The sequence below is a fragment of the Solanum verrucosum genome, unplaced genomic scaffold (genome assembly GCF_900185275.1).
Source record: "Solanum verrucosum unplaced genomic scaffold, falcon-dt-bn FXZP01000103.1, whole genome shotgun sequence".
Classification (NCBI taxonomy): Eukaryota; Viridiplantae; Streptophyta; class Magnoliopsida; order Solanales; family Solanaceae; genus Solanum; species Solanum verrucosum.
In genome coordinates this window covers 1822600-1841353 of record NW_026020048.1, presented here as the reverse complement: position 1 = coordinate 1841353, position 18754 = coordinate 1822600, and the positions used below count along the sequence as shown (strand labels likewise).

Genomic DNA, 18754 nt, shown 5'->3' with positions numbered 1-18754 from the left:
ATGCATTAAGTATCCCGTGTAATTGGTAATATATAGAGAAAAATGAAAAATCCAAGATTATAAAAGTTTAATAATAAAAGAGATAGAGATAGAGGTTTGTGGGCCTATAATGAAATTGGGCCGTTTTATCAGGCTCGGTGTAGCTTTGGGCTTGAGTTAACACTTGTAAAGCATTTGGGCCGGCCTTTTGAGGTATGACCTTCAAATGAGTCTGTGCTTTTTAATTAGGGCAAATTTTAGGAATCACATCGTTTTAATATGAAATTACAATATATCCCTCTTTAGTTTGTAATTACATTAATCCCTTAAAAAGTAACACAAACCGGATACATAATATGTAGCTCAGATACATTAAAGAGTATCTCAGATACATTATAACATAAATCGGATTCATAATATGTAGCTCGGATACATTAAAAACTAGCTCGGATACATAATATGTAGCTTGAATACATTAAAAACTAGCTCGGATTCATTATAAAATAAATCGGATACATTGAATACTGGCTCGAATACATTAATATGTAGCTCAGATACATTAAAGAAATAAGAGATTTTAGAGGTTTTTAGAAATAGAAAGGGATATTGGAAATAAGGGAAACATAAGACGTGCATTTTAGTTGTCGAATTGATCTTTAATTTTTATTCTTAGAAATCGAATTTACGCAGAACAAGGCATTAGTTTTTTAAAGACGCAAATATAACCTATGGGATATTATTATACGAAAATATATACTTATGTTCCTTGTAAGATTCGAGGGTTATACATTGCGAACGACCGTCTACATGTTGAATTGTATGTGTAGTTGAGCGTTATCGAGGATCTTCTTATTTTCTGATATCTTTCTTTCCAAACATTGATATTGCTTAATTATTTTTTTTATTTATAAATGTCTTCATTTGATGGGTTCACTATTAGATAATTATTTGTGTTGTATTTTAAAAGACAGTTTTGAAACTCAATCCCAAGGCGTACCATAAGTAAAATGCCCTGTAAATTACATGTGGGACTTAGTTCTATGAGGATTACATTCTAAATGTTCCATTGTACACCCTAATTACACCTACACCTTACACTCGAGGCTTACCTAAGGAGTTTACACAAGTTATGTGTCAAATGCATTAGTTAACCTTGTTGACTCTCATATTCTTTTAATAAATGATATGCTTAATAGTTTTTTTTTTTATCTATAGAAATAAGAATATTGAGAATAACTCAAACAACAGGTCATAGTATTGTACATTTACTACTCACATCGTGAGGGTGAATATTCACTTAACATTAATTTATTTTATAAATAAATAGCCAAATTTTACATATTGAATTCTCATTGGTCTTTCTTGTAATAGACCATGAAATAAATTGAAGGGAAAAGAAAAGAGAGCAAAAGAAGGAAAGAAGAAAAATAATAAAAGATGAAACAATTGCAACCCAACCTAACTATCTACTAAGCACGCGTTTCTGTTGGTTTGCAAAGGTATTGGTCAGAGTTGATGTGAAAAAGGACATTATCTCTACACCTCAACATTCATTACTTGGCAACTTCCGATGTCGGTCTGACCAGAAAACTCATACAACCACCATTGATGTTAGCTTCTGTGGAGGGGCGCGGGATAAATGTCCAGCGGTTGATAACTCAAACGGTCATTATGAGGCAATGGTCCTTCCTGAGAATATAAAACATTTTTATAGGCACAGTATAATTGGGAAAATTAAAACCACGAAACCTGATAAAATCTGCATGAGATTGCAAGCTAAAATATTCACAAGGAAGAAGGTTGTCCCTAACTGAGACCATTACATTAAGCAAAAGCACAACATAGTAACAGCACGTGGCAAGCCTTGTACAGTCTACTTTGAGAGACCCATCCCCAGCATGCAAAGCAACAGGATGTTTAAAACAAAAATAACAGCAGACATTATACTGGGCTGCATTGTACACATTCTATATGATCCCTATTCTCACGTTTCTAAAGCAGTATTACTGCTGTTGAAGAGAATGGTATTGTTATAAAGACTTCACATTATGTCTGGAAAGTAAATATGAAGATTGAGAATCTGCAAATATTATATTACCTCCTCCATGTTTATTTGGAAAGGCTTCACAAAATCATCAAACATGGCAGGCCGTAACCCTCTCATTTTGTCTTCTACTTCCTGAAGAAGCAACAGAGGGTGTCAACAGAAATAAGGATGCAAACAAAAGATGTAGACAAGCAAAACAAACTGAGAGTACACTTCAAGATTTTGATGAAAATTATAAGGTATTCTCTGTTCTAAAAAAACCTTTAAGTATAGGTTAGGGGTGGCAATATGGTTAAAATTTACAGTTATCCAACCCAACTCATTTTAAATGGGTTGGATATCCAAACATTTCAAAAGTGAGTCAAATATGGGTAAACCCATATGATCCATCAGAGTATATTGGTATCCACCAACTGTACTAGTTACTATTATAGTACAGTATCTAGGCTTTAGGTATAAAGATTGGTATAATCTTGTCGAAAGAAACCTACAAGTTTACGTCTATAGACACCTACTAGTTTGCCCAATTTTAGTATGGCACACAAGAAGCTTTCTCAATTTATATTCTATAATAGGGAGAAATCCACAAATAAACACTAAGATAGAAATTAAAGAAAATATATGGGTTCTACCATTCCAGGCAGTATGCTCAAATAAAGCAGGCAGAGGATAAGAATTAAAATGTCCAATGTTTTGCTTGGAAAAACTACCCGTTTCCTGAATCTTGGTAATGTGGAAACAAATTGAAATATGCATTTGAAACAGTTTATCAAGGCTTAAACTAATTGAAATTAGCTCATCAATAGGTGTTTATCCACTCTAAACATCTGTGGAGGTACCAAGTGATAATTAAACGAAGTCTGCAAGTCATTTTAAATCTCCCGTTCAAGTTTCAAATTTATTATCCATCTTGAATTTACCACTGTCTGACAGAGCTTGAGGAGAGACAATGAAGATATTAAATTGGCATGTATGTTTAAGTATCAGTACCACAATGAGCTCCTTTTGTGTCATAGCATCCTCTTCTTCTCTAACTATCAAGAAGATTCTCTCTAGTATTTGTCAATGCTCTGGCACTTGACCGCTATCCTACATTTAGCAAGATATAAAGGAACCATTTCTTTTGACGTTCCAAGTAAATCCTTCTGAACCAAATAAGTCCATGAGCCCTTGAAAGTTTCGTTTTGAAGTGGCATTTGGTGTATACACATATCTCTTATTTGATTCTGTCGTGAATGATAGGTATTACATAGGTTCTTCTCTCTGTTAGTTCAATTATAACTAACCTTTGTAGCTCATATACTGCTCCATTACACAATCTTTTCAAGAATTCCTATGTGAGATTCCCTTTGTAAAAATGAGCATACAAATTGTTTATAATAGGTTTTTTTCAGTAAACATAGTTTACATTAGGTTGAATTGGGGAGTTTCTAAGCCTGACAATACTCTAAGCGGTACAAAGTTGAGCAAATTGTTATTAACACCATAAATTGTCTCCCTAATTATACCACATGTCAGAGAGTCAACTAAAACTTTATCATGAGGTAACGTGAAATACATTTTCTTCTACTTGCGGTATTATTCTATATGCACTTCCAAGTCCAGCCAAATTTTTGTGTCTCAAGTAGGAAATCAACTCCCAACTTTTTCTGCCAGATATTTTCCTCCTCTAATCTAACATTTCAATCCCGGAACCAACCATCAAATCATAAAACATTTGAACCACAATGAAAAACAGTCAGAAATTTCAGCATCAAAATATACCTTCTAGTTGTTGGACTACTCATACTAGTTCAAATATTATTTAGGCAGATAACATATACAGCCCCCTGAACTTGCCAAATATTTTTAATTAGACACTTCAACTAAGGGTGTAACCTATTGAAGACTGCTTTATGTGCAAAATGTGTCTATTGACACAAGTAATGCCAAAAAAGGGTAACCCTCCCTGGATATAACTTCTATTGAAATAAGAATTCTCTAGCTTATCCACCCCCAAACATTGTTCTCCTTCACAATAGCAAAAAAAAAGAAAATAATCCCCAACCACCAAATTGGTCTTTCCCTTCTCCCAAACACTCTTCATCCACCATTTGGCCAACACCACCCATCTCCATTTTGCCAATGTTCACCACTGAGGAACCTCACCACCTTGACATCAATATATCTAGGTAAGTTCACGATTTCTAATCTTGTATGCCCGCACATCTATCTTATCATACGCATCTCGCAATACTCATCTTGTGAATATTTTAAACTTTAGCAGCACAACACTTGCTCCCATATGATATTGTTAGTCTTATACTGTTCTATCCCAACAAAGGTAGGGGGAAGGACTCTGTACATCCTACCCTACCCCACTTGTGGGATTACAATGTGTATGTTATTGTTGTAGTCTTGTACTGTTCTATAGAACTACCTTTCACTTTGGTAGGTATCCTTCAGTCGCATGACTCTGCAGTAGCACTTCTCCATTTCAACCATCCTATTTTTATCCTATTCTGGTGTGATTGCATGTGAAAATCTGCTTGCAGTCTCACAGAATATTTCTGACACCATTTATTTCATCCAAAAAAAACCATTTCTATTTTTTTTAATTTTTTTTTTTTTTTATAGATACACCATTTCTACTTTTTGAAGTTTTTATAGATGCACCATTTCTATATTGTCTTTTATTATTTTGAGAACTATTCCTGAAATGATGCTTTAAAGATTGGATACGTCTAGCATATCAGTAACTGTTAAAAGTAAAGGCCTCAACTAATCAGAAAATAAGATGACATGTAACAACTCATACAATTGACTTGTTGGTGAGGCCTCAACTCATACAACTCTGTGCGATTCATAATAATGAAAAAATAGGCAAAGTAATTGCACTTGGTATGAAGAACATTGCTTGTTGTGAGATAAAAAGTTGATTTGTGAAAAGAAGGTTACATAAATTTCCATTTCTAACCAGATATACTTTTAACGGAGTAGAGAATACAACTGCAGGTTCATCTTACCAATCCAGTTATTCTTGAGTGTTCAAGAAGCTCATTGGAAATCAAATCCAGTATATGCCTGTTGGCCAATAACCCCCTCATTGCAAGTTCCTCCGTCTCATCAATATACTGTGATATAAATTAAGTTAGATTATCTTTTATATTGCAAAAGAGTAGAAGATGAAGTGATGAACTGCTTGTAACAGATTGATAACTCAAAGTTGCATCATGGAACTAAATAGTGCTCTCCAGTTTCAATTTTTTTTGTGGCAGTTAATAGTACTTTGATGGCAATAGAGTGAAACTGAAGTTGGACCTACAGCTTTAGATTGCGTGATTCAAATCAGCCATAAAGCAAAAACAAACCCAAGAAAAAAAGGAAAAGGAAAACTAGATTAAAGAATGTAAAAGAAGTACCACAATTATTAACCATTTGAGATGACCTTTCCACAAGTTATTACCAAAGAACATAGGAAGAAGGCCCATGGCACTTAAAATTTCAGAACTTGCATTGTATAATCAAGAAGCCTGGTTTGATTCTTTTTCTTTTCCTATTTAGGTTGGTGTGAAGAGTTAGCTGGGCTAGACACTCTGGTTAATTAAAAAAGTGGTGGCTGGTTGCATACACCTAGACAGTTTTAAATTGTTGATGCATTTAACAAGTGGTATATGTAGTATATATAACCACAAGCAAAATTCATGTTTTGAACGATTAGAAATGGAGAAACAAAATCTGTTGTCTGGAATAACCAAATATAACCGTAAGAGAAGAAATTTGAGTTACCCTTGTCAATTCACGAGTAAATAGCTCAGCAACTTCAACTGTCATATCAGCAGGAATTATATGAGGATCATCCCACTGAATCATCCAAGGAGGTGAACAAGTTAGTGAATCGAGAATATGTTGTGAAAAATAAATATAAAGCATTAAACCAAGCCAGTTCATGCTCCACAAAGGAATCATACCTTATATTTTATAATCTCACCATCAGGACTGTCAGGCCGATCACCCAATCCTATTTTTTTTGTCAAAGAAGTGAGGCCCAACCTAGAGTTTCTAGGACTTATCACCATTTCCCGAGCAATCTGGCATAGACGTAGTAAAAATTTGAGTTTACAGCAATCACATACTCAACGATTGTCCCTTTTTCACCTACCCACTACTAGCGCTAGCCAAGGCAAAGTTAGCAAATATATACACATTTGTACTAACATACAGAGATATGTAGGTATGTAAAAGGCCAGCAAAGATTTTGTTAATAATCATCCCTGTTCACAGATGTTGTAATTTCCTCAATACCTTAAATTTTATCTTCCTCCACACCTCAAGAACATTTGTACAAAATGGACTTTCGGCGTGATTCAACCCCAAAAAACTAGCTTAAGATCTGAGGATTTCCCAAGACCATATAGGTAGATCAAGTCCCCATCCCACCGCCTATGTGGGATTCAACATCCCCACCCCCACCCACCACGATGCTCAGACCTGCCAACTGGAGCGTAAACAATATAATATGGGTGTTCAACATCATGTAAACAGAGAATTTGGATAGGTCTGAATTTGATACCATGATAAGAAATAGACCTTAGGCCTAACTCAACACAATAAGCTAGTTCAAGAGGTGTGGATTGCAAGACCATATAAGGAGGCCAAGTACCCAATCCCACCATTGACGTGAGACTCAACAACATTCATGTGCCAATAAAACTGTACTACTCCACCACCCTATAGTTATTGCTACCAGCACAACCAACACAACAAAGGGTAAAATCAAGAGCACTTCATCAGTCACTGCTTGAATGTTGCAACATTTGAAGAAATGGAGTCTACCTTGGTAATCTTTTCTAGATCATCTACTCCTCCATCAGTAATGTCATCACCAAATACAATACGTTCGGCACAGCGCCCGCCATGAGCTACTACCATTTGCATTTTCATGTAGCCAAAGGTTGTATAACCTTGATCAACCACATCTTCTCTAGGGTAGAAAACTGATACTGCAGTTTCCTGGTCAGACAAACGAGCAACAGTTGAGTACTGGAGTCAACAAAAGCTTGGAACGAATATGACACAACTTATGTTCCCAGAAAACATAATACACCTTTCCCCCAGGTAGAAGCTGAGAAAAAGCATGCCAATCAAACTGAGGGAACAAGTGCGCCAACACAATGTGACCAGCTTCATGTACTGCCAACAATTGTCTTTTTTCACGAGATACCTATTACAAAATTTTAAATTGATCAAAACAATAAACCTATACATATTGTTTCTTTTGGGAGCAACAGGGTAAGATTGCGTACACTTTGCTCACACTTCTGCTGCTCTTCCTCTGTCAGGAGAACACCCATACCCTCAAGCAATTGCTTGTCCAAAACATCGACGATATCTTGCTGGTTGATCTTAGAGTGTCCTTTTCTTACCTGCATGTAAGCTACCACTCTCAAGAAAATGGAAAGCCAGAAAACATGATTGTCCTTGAGGAAAACATTTTCCCTCATACATAAGACACCCTATTTTAAAAAAAACTGAAACTGGAAAGATACCCTATTTCAACTTGGATTAACCGAGCCTTAATCTTATAATAATGATTCCTAATGAGGACAATAGTTAGCATATATCACATAAATTTTAAGTTTTAATTAGTTTAATCAGTTGTCAAAGTTTGGATTTATCAGTGTCTGTTTGACATTGGTATGTGATGGAGGAGTTAAGGTGGAGATCAGGCGATGCATGCACTTAAGTTATAAGGGTGCCTGAGAAGATGTTTTAATCAATTTTATGGTTTGTGTTTTCCCCTGTTATAGATAAATTGATCATTAAGAAAGGTGATTTTAAAAAACACTTGTGGTGACAGCTCTTATACTTGACTTGATAATTTGGTTTACTTTCCAGGCATCTGCTCAACAACTTTCAGTCAGAGCCACCTAAGCTTGCCTCATTTACTTCTCTTAAAATACTCTATGTTATCCTATCCACCATCTTATTTTTTGATGACAAGGGAAACTTACAGTCGCTACTCTTTGGGTGCGCACAGGGTAAAACTCTTGCTCCTATGCAATAGCTTGCAAACCACACAGGAGAGGTAACCCGCACTAGGCAGGCCCGATGCAACGAGCTCGACCCAGAAGGCAAACTCCTTGCTATCCACCGTCTAATTTTCTTTTTTTTTCCAAGAAAATCATGCTGTAAAGTCTACCATTACAGCAAAAAGCTAATTACGTGATCTCAAATATGCAATCTAATATACATTTTTATAAGAAAAAAATGTATGTTGTGTTCTACAAGTCTCCATGTTAATTAAGTGATTTTAAGTCAATTGTCAACAACTTACATTGTTTAAGAAAACAGAACTTGTCAAGAAAACAATAGGTCAACTGATATGAAGCTCCAAAAGTGATTAGAGACGTTATATATCAACGGAAAATACAAAGAACAAACTTACAGACATTATTCCAGCTTCATTGACTAGATTTCTTATGTCTGCCCCAGAATATCCAACTGTACGAAAGACAAGCTGCAGAAGTGCAAGGAAAACAGTTCAACAATCAAATTCCTAAACCTGATCCCAAATGGAGCATACATTAAGTCTAACAAAAAGAACATCATTGTCTTCCCGCAACTAAGTACAAGAAAAGGAACAACTAGCTTTTGGCCTGTGCAGTTACTACACTGCAGTAGTAAGGTTGCTGCTAACCCCTTGAAAAGAAGCTGTATATAACGTGAAAGTAATTTTACGTTCAAGCAAATCAAATGGAAGGGGAGATTCCAAGCTAGCAATGAGAACTAATGAAGCACCAACACAAACTCATTTCACAAGCCAAGAATCTTCTACTTTCCTTTTCTTAGTAACCCATTTTCAGATTCTGAATTTCTGTTCCAATGGCACAAAAAGCAGATAAAAATCCAGCAGAGAGGAAACCAGCAGCAACAGAGGAGGAAAAGGCTGCAAAAGCACCAGCAGAGAAGAAGCCAAGGGCAGGGAAGAAGCTACCAAAGGAATCAGGTGCTGGTGGTGCTGACAAGAAGAAGAGGAGGACAAAGAAGAGTGTTGACTGTTGAGACTTACAAGATCTACATTTTCAAGGTGCTGAATCAAGTTCACCCAGATATTGATATTTCAAGCAAGACTATGGAGAACATGAACAATTTCATCAATGATATATTTGAGAAGCTTGCTCAGGAGTCTTCAAGATTGGCTAGGTATAATAAGAAGCCTACTATCACTTCTAGGGAAATTCAGACTGTTGTTAGGCTTTTGTTGCCCGGTGAGTTGGCTAAACATGATGTTTCTGAACTAAGAGGACTAAGAGCCTGTTTGGATTGACTTTTGGCTTATGACTTAAAAGTCATAAGTTATTTATGTTATTTTGGCTAAAAAACAGGTGCTTATAAGCACTTTTTTATTTTATCTAAACACTCCAAAACTGCTAAAAAGCTATTTTAGCTTAAAAGCACCTAAAATAAGTCAAACCAAACACGCTCTAAGGCTGTTGCCAAGTTTACTAGTTCTTAGACAGGTGTTTGGAGTTGTTTGGATTTTGGGCAAGGTAAAGGGTAGTGCTTTTGTTGGGTTGGAAAAAATGTTAGATTTGTAGCTTTTATTACTTGATTCAGTAATAAATATGAATGAATGGTTTAGCGGAAAAAAAGGGGGATAAAAAAAGAACTAATGAAGCAAGCGATTTACTTTCTCAAAGGCAATATCCTCGGAAAGCTGTTTCCCAGCACTGTGAACTCCAAAAATTTGCACTCGTTGCTTTGCATCTGGTAAACCAATATACACACGTCTGTCAATACGTCCAGGGCGGACAAATTCTAAGTCCAGTTCATCTGGCCGATTGGTTGCACAGATGAATATGACAGCTTGTCTTAGTGAAAACCTATCAACACCAGTTTTTTCTTTCCTGCACAAACAAATCCTGTATTATCTTGGCTGCACAACCATACAGGAATATAGGAGGGAAAAAGTGGCTTTGCCTTCAATACTTCTCTAGAATATTATAGTAATCTTTTTTGCTATGCATGTTACTGTAATTTCTATCTCTAGCAGTGCACTTGATAAACATACCAAAATAAATCATCACAGAAGTCTTGGTGTTTCCAGTATGAGAAAATATTGCTAACTCGTAACAGAAGATGTAAGCAGAACATGTGTCATATTTTTCTCTTCATTTAAACAACACTTAAAGGACATTATAAAGTGATGTCCGCATATTAATTAAACTGTTAGGTGCTGCAAGTTAGTCAACTGCCAAGACACATTAACTCATATTTGTTCATAGTTTGACAAAAAGAGCAAAAGACTCCAAAGTTCACTAGGGGTGTGTTTGGTATGAAGGAAAACATTTTCCGAAAAATGTTTTCCAATTTTCTCATGTTTGGTTGGGTAAAATGTTTTCCAAATCAACTCATTTTCCTCAAATTTAAGGAAAATGACTTCCCTTCAAAAAGTAAGGAAAACATTTTCCAAAACTTTCCTCCAACTTCAATACAATTTTTTTTGTTGAAAAAATAAGCTTTTTTTAAAATATATTTTTCAACTTCAATTTTTTTACCACACTTACCCCGCCCCCCCCCAAAAAAAATAAAATTTAAAGTTTGTTTTAAAAATTATTTCCAATTTCAAAATTTTATTTTCACCATACCCCACCCCTACCCCCTACCATCCCCCCACCTCCCCCCCCCCCCAAAAAAAAAAAATTAAATTTAAAGTTTATTTTTAAAAAATATTTTCAATTTCAAATTTTTGTTTTTCACCCCTCATGCCCCTACCCTGACCCCCCTCCCCAAAAAAAATAAAAAAAATTTAAAGTTTGTTTTTAAAAAACTATTTCCAATTTCAAATTTATAAATTTTTTCACCCAACCCCACCCCCCAAAAAAAAAATTAAGTTTGTTTTTAAAAAAATATTTTTAATTTCAAATTTTTATTTTTTTTACCCCATCTCACTCCTACGCCCCCCCCCCCCCCCCCCCACCCCCCAAAAAAAATTAAGTTTGTTTTTAAAAAATATTTTAAATTTCAAATTTTTATTTTTTTTACCCCATCTCACCCCTACCCTACCCGCGACCACCCAACCCCCCCAAAAAAAATAAAATTAAGTTTGTTTTTAAAAAATATTTTTAATTTCAAATTTTTATTTTTTTTACCCCATCTCACCCCTACCCCCCCCCCCCCCCCCGTGCCAGCCCCACCACCCCACCCTCCCCAAAAAAAAATTTAAGCTTATTTTTAAAAAATATTTTCAATTTCAATTCAAAAATTATTTTCTACTCTCTAGTAAAAATAAAAGATATTTTCTCAAAAATAATTTTCATTCATAAATCAAACACTAAAAAATCTTTTCCGGAAAATATTTTCTAATCACCAACCAAACATGAGAAAATAAGTTAAAAATTTACTTGTTTTCTAGGAAAACATTTTCCTTCATACCAAACACACCCTAGATTTTTCATTGCCTCATAATACAAAAATGCATAATTCAACAGCAAAGGATTTCACTGGCTAGAGATTGTAGACAGGGTAGGGAAGAAAGGGAAATGTTGTTCTTTGAGAAGCCATATCAAGCAGACTGAAGAATAAGATTCTAGAATCAGATCTCATCAAAAACAGCTGCGCTATAGTGTTCTCCAATATGAATTTTTCATTGCAAAGAAGAATGTTATATCCATGAAATAAAACTACGATACTCACTCCCCGTCAAGCTGAGAAATCAGAGCCTCAAATGTTGCCTTCCTGCGTGGATCCTTTCTTGCATGCCTTCCAGCAATAGCATCAATCTCATCTATAAATACAAAAGCTGGAGCCTACAAAGAGGACAACTGAATGTAAATTTTATCCCCTTGAATTAGCAAAAGCACATTGTTGAATTACAAGTAAATATGTGTCTAGATTCATACACATCTTGTTTCATTGTACATAAAAAAAGGCAGCCTGGTCATAAATGCAGTAGGGTTGGGAGAAGGGCCTCAACCCAAGGAAATTCATTTAAAAAAATTTATAAGGTACCTTAGAGTATCTTGTATTTAATAATAGAATTTATTTACCTTATCGGCATAGAGATTGATTACCTATCTTACTATATGTAACCTAAGACTCCTATATAAGGACCACCTCTTGTACCTTGTTAATCAATTTCATGAGAAGTTTTTTTATTATTTTCACATGGTATCAGAACATCTACGATCTTAGTAGACACAAATAGCTTCCGCTACCGCAAGCAGTACCAGCCAGTATATGCACCCACAGGGCTAATATTTTCGTATTAAGTGCTACCTTCTGGGGCACGAAGTGAGCCAAATTGGGTAAGATGGTAAAACATATTTAATATTTTTTATTTTTGTATTAAATAGCAGTTTAGTTGAAAAAAGTGTGCTTTGCTTCACGCCGAGCCCTTGTCGCTCTTTTCCGCTTCTCACTCTCCAAAACACTGGTGATGTTTCATTTACTTTGGTTATCTACACTATTTTACTCTCAGTGCTTTTCTTTCTTCATTATCTTCATCATTGATTTTTACTCTTGTTCTTCTTTCAAACCTATTCTCGAGCCAAGGGTATATCGGAAAACAACCTCTATACCCCTCAAGGTAGGGGTCTACGTACACCTGACCCTCCACAGACCCCACATGTGGGAATATACTGGATTGTTGTTGTTGTACTTCATCCCCAGTAGTGACTCAGCATGCTCAAGACCTGGTTATTCGTGTTTGGTTCAAACTTCAAATAGTGAAACCAAGAGTTTAACATAAATTGAAAAAAGACTAACAGTTAAAGTAACTTATGCTTACTGCATTGTAAAAGCACATTAGACAAAAATAAGTTTCTGGTTTTGAGTTAGACTGAATATTTGTTACTGGTTTAGAAGCTTCCTTGGAGACTTACCCCCCCCCCCCCCCCTTAAACTTTTGACCGGTAGCTGCTTTCGGTACAGAAATCATAAGATGCAAATTTTTTACTTTGAGGAACATTCCCATCCCTATATGATGTCAATTTTTTTATTAGATGAAGTAGACTTACATTTCTCCTAGCAACAGAAAACATTTCATTGATTCGTGCAGCACCACTCTTTTCACTATCAGTAAACTCTGCACCAGAAGCAAATACAAAAGGCATCCCACTTTCCTTTGCAAGTGTCCGAGCAAACAGTGTTTTACCTGTTCCAGGGGGGCCAGACAGAAGCACACCCTGCAGTGCATTAAATGAATCATACTGAACAAGATTTGCATAATATATAGTTTTAGCAAGTCTTGAAAGGATCATTGAGTTTACCCGCACAAATTTGACCTCTTTCTCATAATATTGCATTGGATTTCCCATATAAATCATCAATTCATCCAAAAGATCCCAAACATCTCCTCCCAATACTATTTCTTTATACATCGATTTCGTCTCACCAACTTCTCCAACTGGCTAAGTAGGCAAGGAATAGGAGTTAAAAGGTGACTGTAGATTCAAAATATTCAGAAAAAATAAAAGAGACTGGTATTAGATGATAAAAAGTTACCAAAATAAAATTTTCAGCATAAGCCATATCGAAGAGTTGTTTATATTTCTTATAGAGGAGGCGATTTGTCGTGATGTTCAGAAGCATCATAGATTCTCTTATAAACCACAAAATCAGTATTCCAGGCAATAAAGCAAAAAGAACTTTGAAAAAGTAATGAATCTGCCGCTTCTGAAGTAGATCTACTTCAGCTCCAGAACTTGATATCATCTCAAATAAGAAAGGATCTAGTGGAATATCAACCTGAGAGGAGAAAATATTAATCGGTATAAAGGTCAGGAGTTCAGGAACAGTGAGACTTTATTCTGGAAAGGTTAATATGTCTTACGCACAATATATTCAAGAGGGAATCCTTCTTTCATTGTGACAAACACTCTCTTCAGATCCTCTGTGAAGACTATAGCAGCCACCTGCAGAACACTAAGTCAGTAAATCTAGTTGGAAGTGCGTCCATATCCGAGTAAAGATAATAAATTAGTTTGATCCACATGAACCAGAGAATTTTAGTTTCCAGCTAGAGTTCAAGCAAAGGCAAATGTTTTGTTTAAAAAATCTATCTTTTGCTATTTTCCCTTATAACATCAGTCAAAAGAATGAAGAATAGGGTGACATCATGTCACCCATGCCACAACTTGAAGTACAATCCTTAAAATGTACATTAATACTGTAGATTTAAAAGCATCCACACTTATTTCCACTTGGAAGCATTAGAACCAGAAGGGACATACCATATCTGAGTATGAAGAGATACAGAAGTGAGAAAGTGAAACATTTACCTCAGAAGTATCAAGTTTTTGAAGAAAATAGATATAGGGAAGTTTCGGGCGATATCTCCACCATCTTTTCGAGATCCACAATGCCCTGGTTCCTTGAGTTTCTCTTGTCTTCTCAACCACATCTTTGCGAAGGCTGTTCTCAACTTCCTTCATGTCAAATTCAACCACATACCTCGCATTTACTGAATCTAATTGTTCTGCCATCTTCTCCTTCCTAAGAATTTTGTGCCATTCTTGAAGTCTTGCACGCCATGTTCTTCCCATATCCTGATTTTCAGCTGCAAAAAAAAAGGAAAAGAAATGCTTAAATAGACTACTAACATAATTTGGATTCACTTGGCAACTTAAATTTTTTTTTACGATAAATGGTCACTGAAGTCTATAAAATTAGGGCTTCCTGGGAACCTCAAGAACGTAATCAGATCAGTTCTAGCTTAATTGGTTTTCCTTCATACCTTTCAGCTATATTCTGAGCTTAACTCGATTTACTACATCTCTGCCTGGCAAACTTACCAACAAGTTAAGCTGTACCATGCAAAACATACAATGAAACGTTTGACACTAGTTATTTATGCATTTTACTATGAAGCATGAATACATACTTAACCAACCAGAGGCGGCTCAAGAACATTAGCGGCCTAAAGCCAAAACTGAACAGGAGGCCTTAAACTTCTTTTAAAAAAATTGAATGAGAGGCTTTGTTAATTGAATTCATATTTTCTAGTTGACATATTAAAATTCTAACAACTATTTTAAAACTATCTGCAAAGTCAAATAACTAAAATAACAAATACAAAGCAAAAGGTAATACTAGAAAGTTAGAATGATATTTACCCGGTTGAAGAAGTTTGAAGACTTATGTCCAAAATACTTTTTTGGCAGCAAAAATATTTTTCCCAAAGCTTGAAACATAAATTATGTACTATTCAACCAGTGTTGTCAGAGGTGCGTTTAAGCCCTGAAGCAAGGCTCAAAACATGTTTAGCGTTTCTCCTCGCTTAATGTGAGCTTCAATGTAGTCATCAAGGTTCTAAGGAATACTTTTCCTGCTAATGAGCCTCTTATGAAGAGGTGACACTAAACAATTGATATTTCACTTTAAAATATTTTTTTCAAAATCTTTTTACGTTTATACTTTATAGAAGTTTCTTTTGTTAAATTATGTAAAAGAATTTAGTGGAGTTTTTTTAAGTAAGGTAGAGTAATAAATTATTAAATCTATTAAAAGTAAAAAATTAACGTATTATATGATTTTTTTTTTTTGATGAAGTAAGAGTTGTATTAAACTATTAATAACAAAGCATCCAGTGGATGCAAGAACTACAAAAGTGGAATAGGCAGCAAAAAGGAACCTATCATTAACATAATATATGAAATTATTTTGTTAGTGTAAATTTATTGAATTATTTATGTAATAGTCTATATAATAAAATTTTAACTTTTAATATAGTTTTCATATTTAATATAGAAGTTTAAAATTTCTAACTCGTGTTTTCTTAAACGGTGACAACAAACAGCGTTCTTTTGTCCAGCTGCTTTTAAAAAAACAGAAAAAAAAAAATGCCCTCAAATTGATACACGGCATCACATCTACTTGTATCATGACTTTGCAGTAACTTTTCAACCTGCTTATGAAAAAACATGGGACTGCGACCAACTTCACTCACCTTTTAGAATACTGGTAAATATACATCCCCCCTCCCCTTCACCCAAACCAAAAATAAAAGGGAAAGTCCACCCGTTCAAAAGTTTTACCATTACTTGGGGGAGCATGAAAATACAAAAAATGAGCTTGCAGAGTGCAGCTTATTCTTTTTAAAATAAAAATAAATTCAAAGATGATAAAATACTACTATAAAATTCCCCTGCATCTTTTTTTTTTTAGAATGAAGGAAAAATGATGGAGGAGGATCGTTATATACTTAAAAATAATGCAAGGCTAATAACAAAACTCACCTGAAATTCCAAGATTCTCTTTCAGAGTCTCTTTATCCTCTACTCTCAATCTAGTATCATGGTCTATCACCTCTTTCATATTATGACTGCCAGAATCATCTTCCCAAGCATCTTCACCAACATAGGAACTGTCATGAATAAGAGTTCCATCTGCTGCTTCAATGAACTTCTTTAACTTTAGACCTTTGGGGGTAGTCTTCCTCCACAAACCTTTCTTGAATCTATAAGAATACATGTCCAAGAAAGGAGTTGAGAGATTAAAAAACATCTTAGATCACCAATTGGATCAAGCAACAAGACATACTTGCATAAGGTGGCATGGGTAAATGTTTCCTCCTATTCATAAACTGCATTGATTTGATTTTATGATGATGGCCCAGATCAAACTAAAATCTAGAAATATTGAGCTTTTACCCCATCTAAGAAAAGTTCAATGGTCAAGTAAGAGTCTAATCAAATCTTTAAACTATCAGAGAATCATTTGTCTCCATCATGGGACGTGCTTTGGAATAGGCTTGTCTTATGAAAAGGCTGCAAGACTGCTCCTCTTAAATTCCCCCAATCCATCACAAGATATAGAAACTTTGGAAAAGGTCGGAAGTACAGTGGACTGGGGATTAGTGGGGTCATGATTGATTCTGTAAGGACTCCGAAAGGAGCAAAGGAGATTTGAGACACTATCCCGGCTTGTATTATGTGGATATTATGTAAAGATGAAATGGTAGGTGTATTGAAAGAAAAGCTGAAACCATTCATAGGTATAAATATTCCTACAAGTTTTTTAGGTAAATTAAAGGATGCTTACAAAGTGACTTAAGAATTTCCAAAGACATTGCAGCCATAAACTGTTTCCTATCTTATGTTTCTCAAACACTTCCTTGGAGCTGGTTTTTTTTTAATAAAACCTTTATCATCAAAAGAAAAGGTAGAAAATTCAAGATGCACCTCAGACCGATCAAAACATGACATCATATCAATCTCTGAATATCAAGTATTCATAAAAAAAAGAAAACAGTTAGCAGTTGATTTGTGTTTTACCTTTTGACATTAACAGGAGTAGGTTCAGGAATCAATGCTTCCATGTATGCCTCAGTAAGCTCTTTTCTTTCCCTATTAATTATAGGAGCTCGAATTGCCATATATATTTTTTGACAAGAACATACCGTAACTATAATATAGAGAATGAAGACACCAACTCTTTTGGAATCCCATTTCTTGACGTCCTGAAGGAAGGAGGAAAAAGGATAATGTGAGCACAAAGTTTTACAAATAACTCAAATACAAAAAATGCAAAAGTTCACCTTCCAGGACTCGAATTTGTTCCAATTCAAGAACTCAGGAAACAACTCAGACTGAAAACGTTGCAGCAAAATTTGGCCATTCTTGGCTGAATCAACAGCTCGACCTGAAAATTCCCCAACTTTAACTTTAACATCCTGAAAATCAAAACCTGTCTCTTTCTTCACAGAGTCTTCCAATTGATTCAAGAAACGTTCGGAACCACGGCGAATGGACTGTGAAAGTTGCAGCCAAGAAAACCCTTCGGGACTGTTATTAGTATTGGAAGAAGAAGCTACAATGGTAGGTCTTCTTATACGGGAAAACTTCCTTCTACATTTGAATGGCACTGTGAGAAAAAGGGGTTTTGAAGATAATTGTATTGAGTTCAGCTGTTGAGGAGGAGGAGTCGTGGTTAGATGCATTGAGAAGCTTAGAGAATACAAAGATAATGCTTCGGTTTCGGCTCTCTTTCTCGTCGGAAAAACTGAATTTGTCTCCGGTCTTGCTCGTCGGAAAAACTGAATTGTCTACGCAAGGGGCTTTGGGGTTTTTTTAGAGGTTTATCTGCAGGCTTTCATTTTCTAAACCTTTCCTTTTTTTCTTACGGCTAAACTCCAATTATTAGTAGTACTTTTTTATTTTACCTAAATGCTATAAATTATTTTAAAATACTTAAAATAAATCTATCCAAGTATGTTACTATAAATTTGTTTCTTCAAGTTTCTTGATGGCTAAATTTTGTAGGTGTGGTTATTTCAACATTTTGAGAATTTCATTTATCAATAGGACAATTGCGGAAGAAGTTTTGGGTAGTAAAATCATATATCATATATATCATATAAAAAAAAATCCTAGGCCCGCATACGTGACGCCACCATAAATCAAAATTCCCTTTTAATTTATTTATTTCCAAAACTAGAATTCTCCTTTCATGAAAAATTGTGACTTTTATGAAGAGTTGTGACTTTAATGAAAAATTGTGACTTTTATGAAAAGTTGCGACTTTTATGAAAGATTGTGACATTTCCAAAAGGTTGTAACTTTTCCAAATAGTTGTAACATTTCCGATAAGACACAATAAACATTGTTCACACTACTCTTTGTTGTCTATAAATAGAGGGATTTCCTTTCATTTTAAAACAATGAAAATTATTAACCTCCTCTTCTTCTGCACAATTAAATAATTGTGTACTTTGCTCCTATTGAGTGGCTCACTGACACCATTGCT

The 18754-nt window shown here is 35.1% G+C and overlaps 1 protein-coding gene and 1 pseudogene across 1 annotated transcript; one reads left to right on the top strand and one right to left on the bottom strand.

Moving 5' to 3' along the window:
- Positions 1-1271: 1271 nt before the first annotated feature.
- Positions 1272-18035, bottom strand: LOC125821996 (ATP-dependent zinc metalloprotease FTSH 12, chloroplastic). The gene is made up of 19 exons (XM_049501370.1): positions 17547-18035; positions 17284-17468; positions 16246-16466; positions 14290-14567; positions 13846-13923; positions 13514-13756; positions 13279-13419; positions 13027-13194; positions 11705-11817; positions 9699-9915; positions 8454-8525; positions 7312-7431; positions 7113-7229; positions 6842-7018; positions 5977-6096; positions 5795-5869; positions 5032-5139; positions 2078-2158; positions 1272-1668 (listed from the first exon to the last, which is right to left on the bottom strand). The coding sequence occupies exons 1-19, from the start codon at positions 17946-17948 to the stop codon at positions 1591-1593; spliced, it is 2994 nt and encodes a 997-aa protein (XP_049357327.1). The 5' UTR covers positions 17949-18035; the 3' UTR covers positions 1272-1590.
- On the top strand, positions 8795-9335 carry LOC125822407 (histone H2B.2-like; annotated as a pseudogene).
- Positions 18036-18754: the final 719 nt, after the last annotated feature.

Excerpts from the sequence above, each read along its gene's own strand:
- LOC125821996 (XM_049501370.1), bottom strand. The coding sequence starts at position 17,948 with ATGCATCTAACCACGACTCCTCCTCCTCAACAGCTGAACTCAATACAA. Across the intron at positions 17,469-17,546 it reads ACAAATTCGAGTCCTGGAAG|GACGTCAAGAAATGGGATTC; the intron begins GTGAACTTTTGC and ends TCCTTCCTTCAG. Across the intron at positions 5,870-5,976 it reads GTGAGATTATAAAATATAAG|TGGGATGATCCTCATATAAT; the intron begins GTATGATTCCTT and ends TGGATGATTCAG.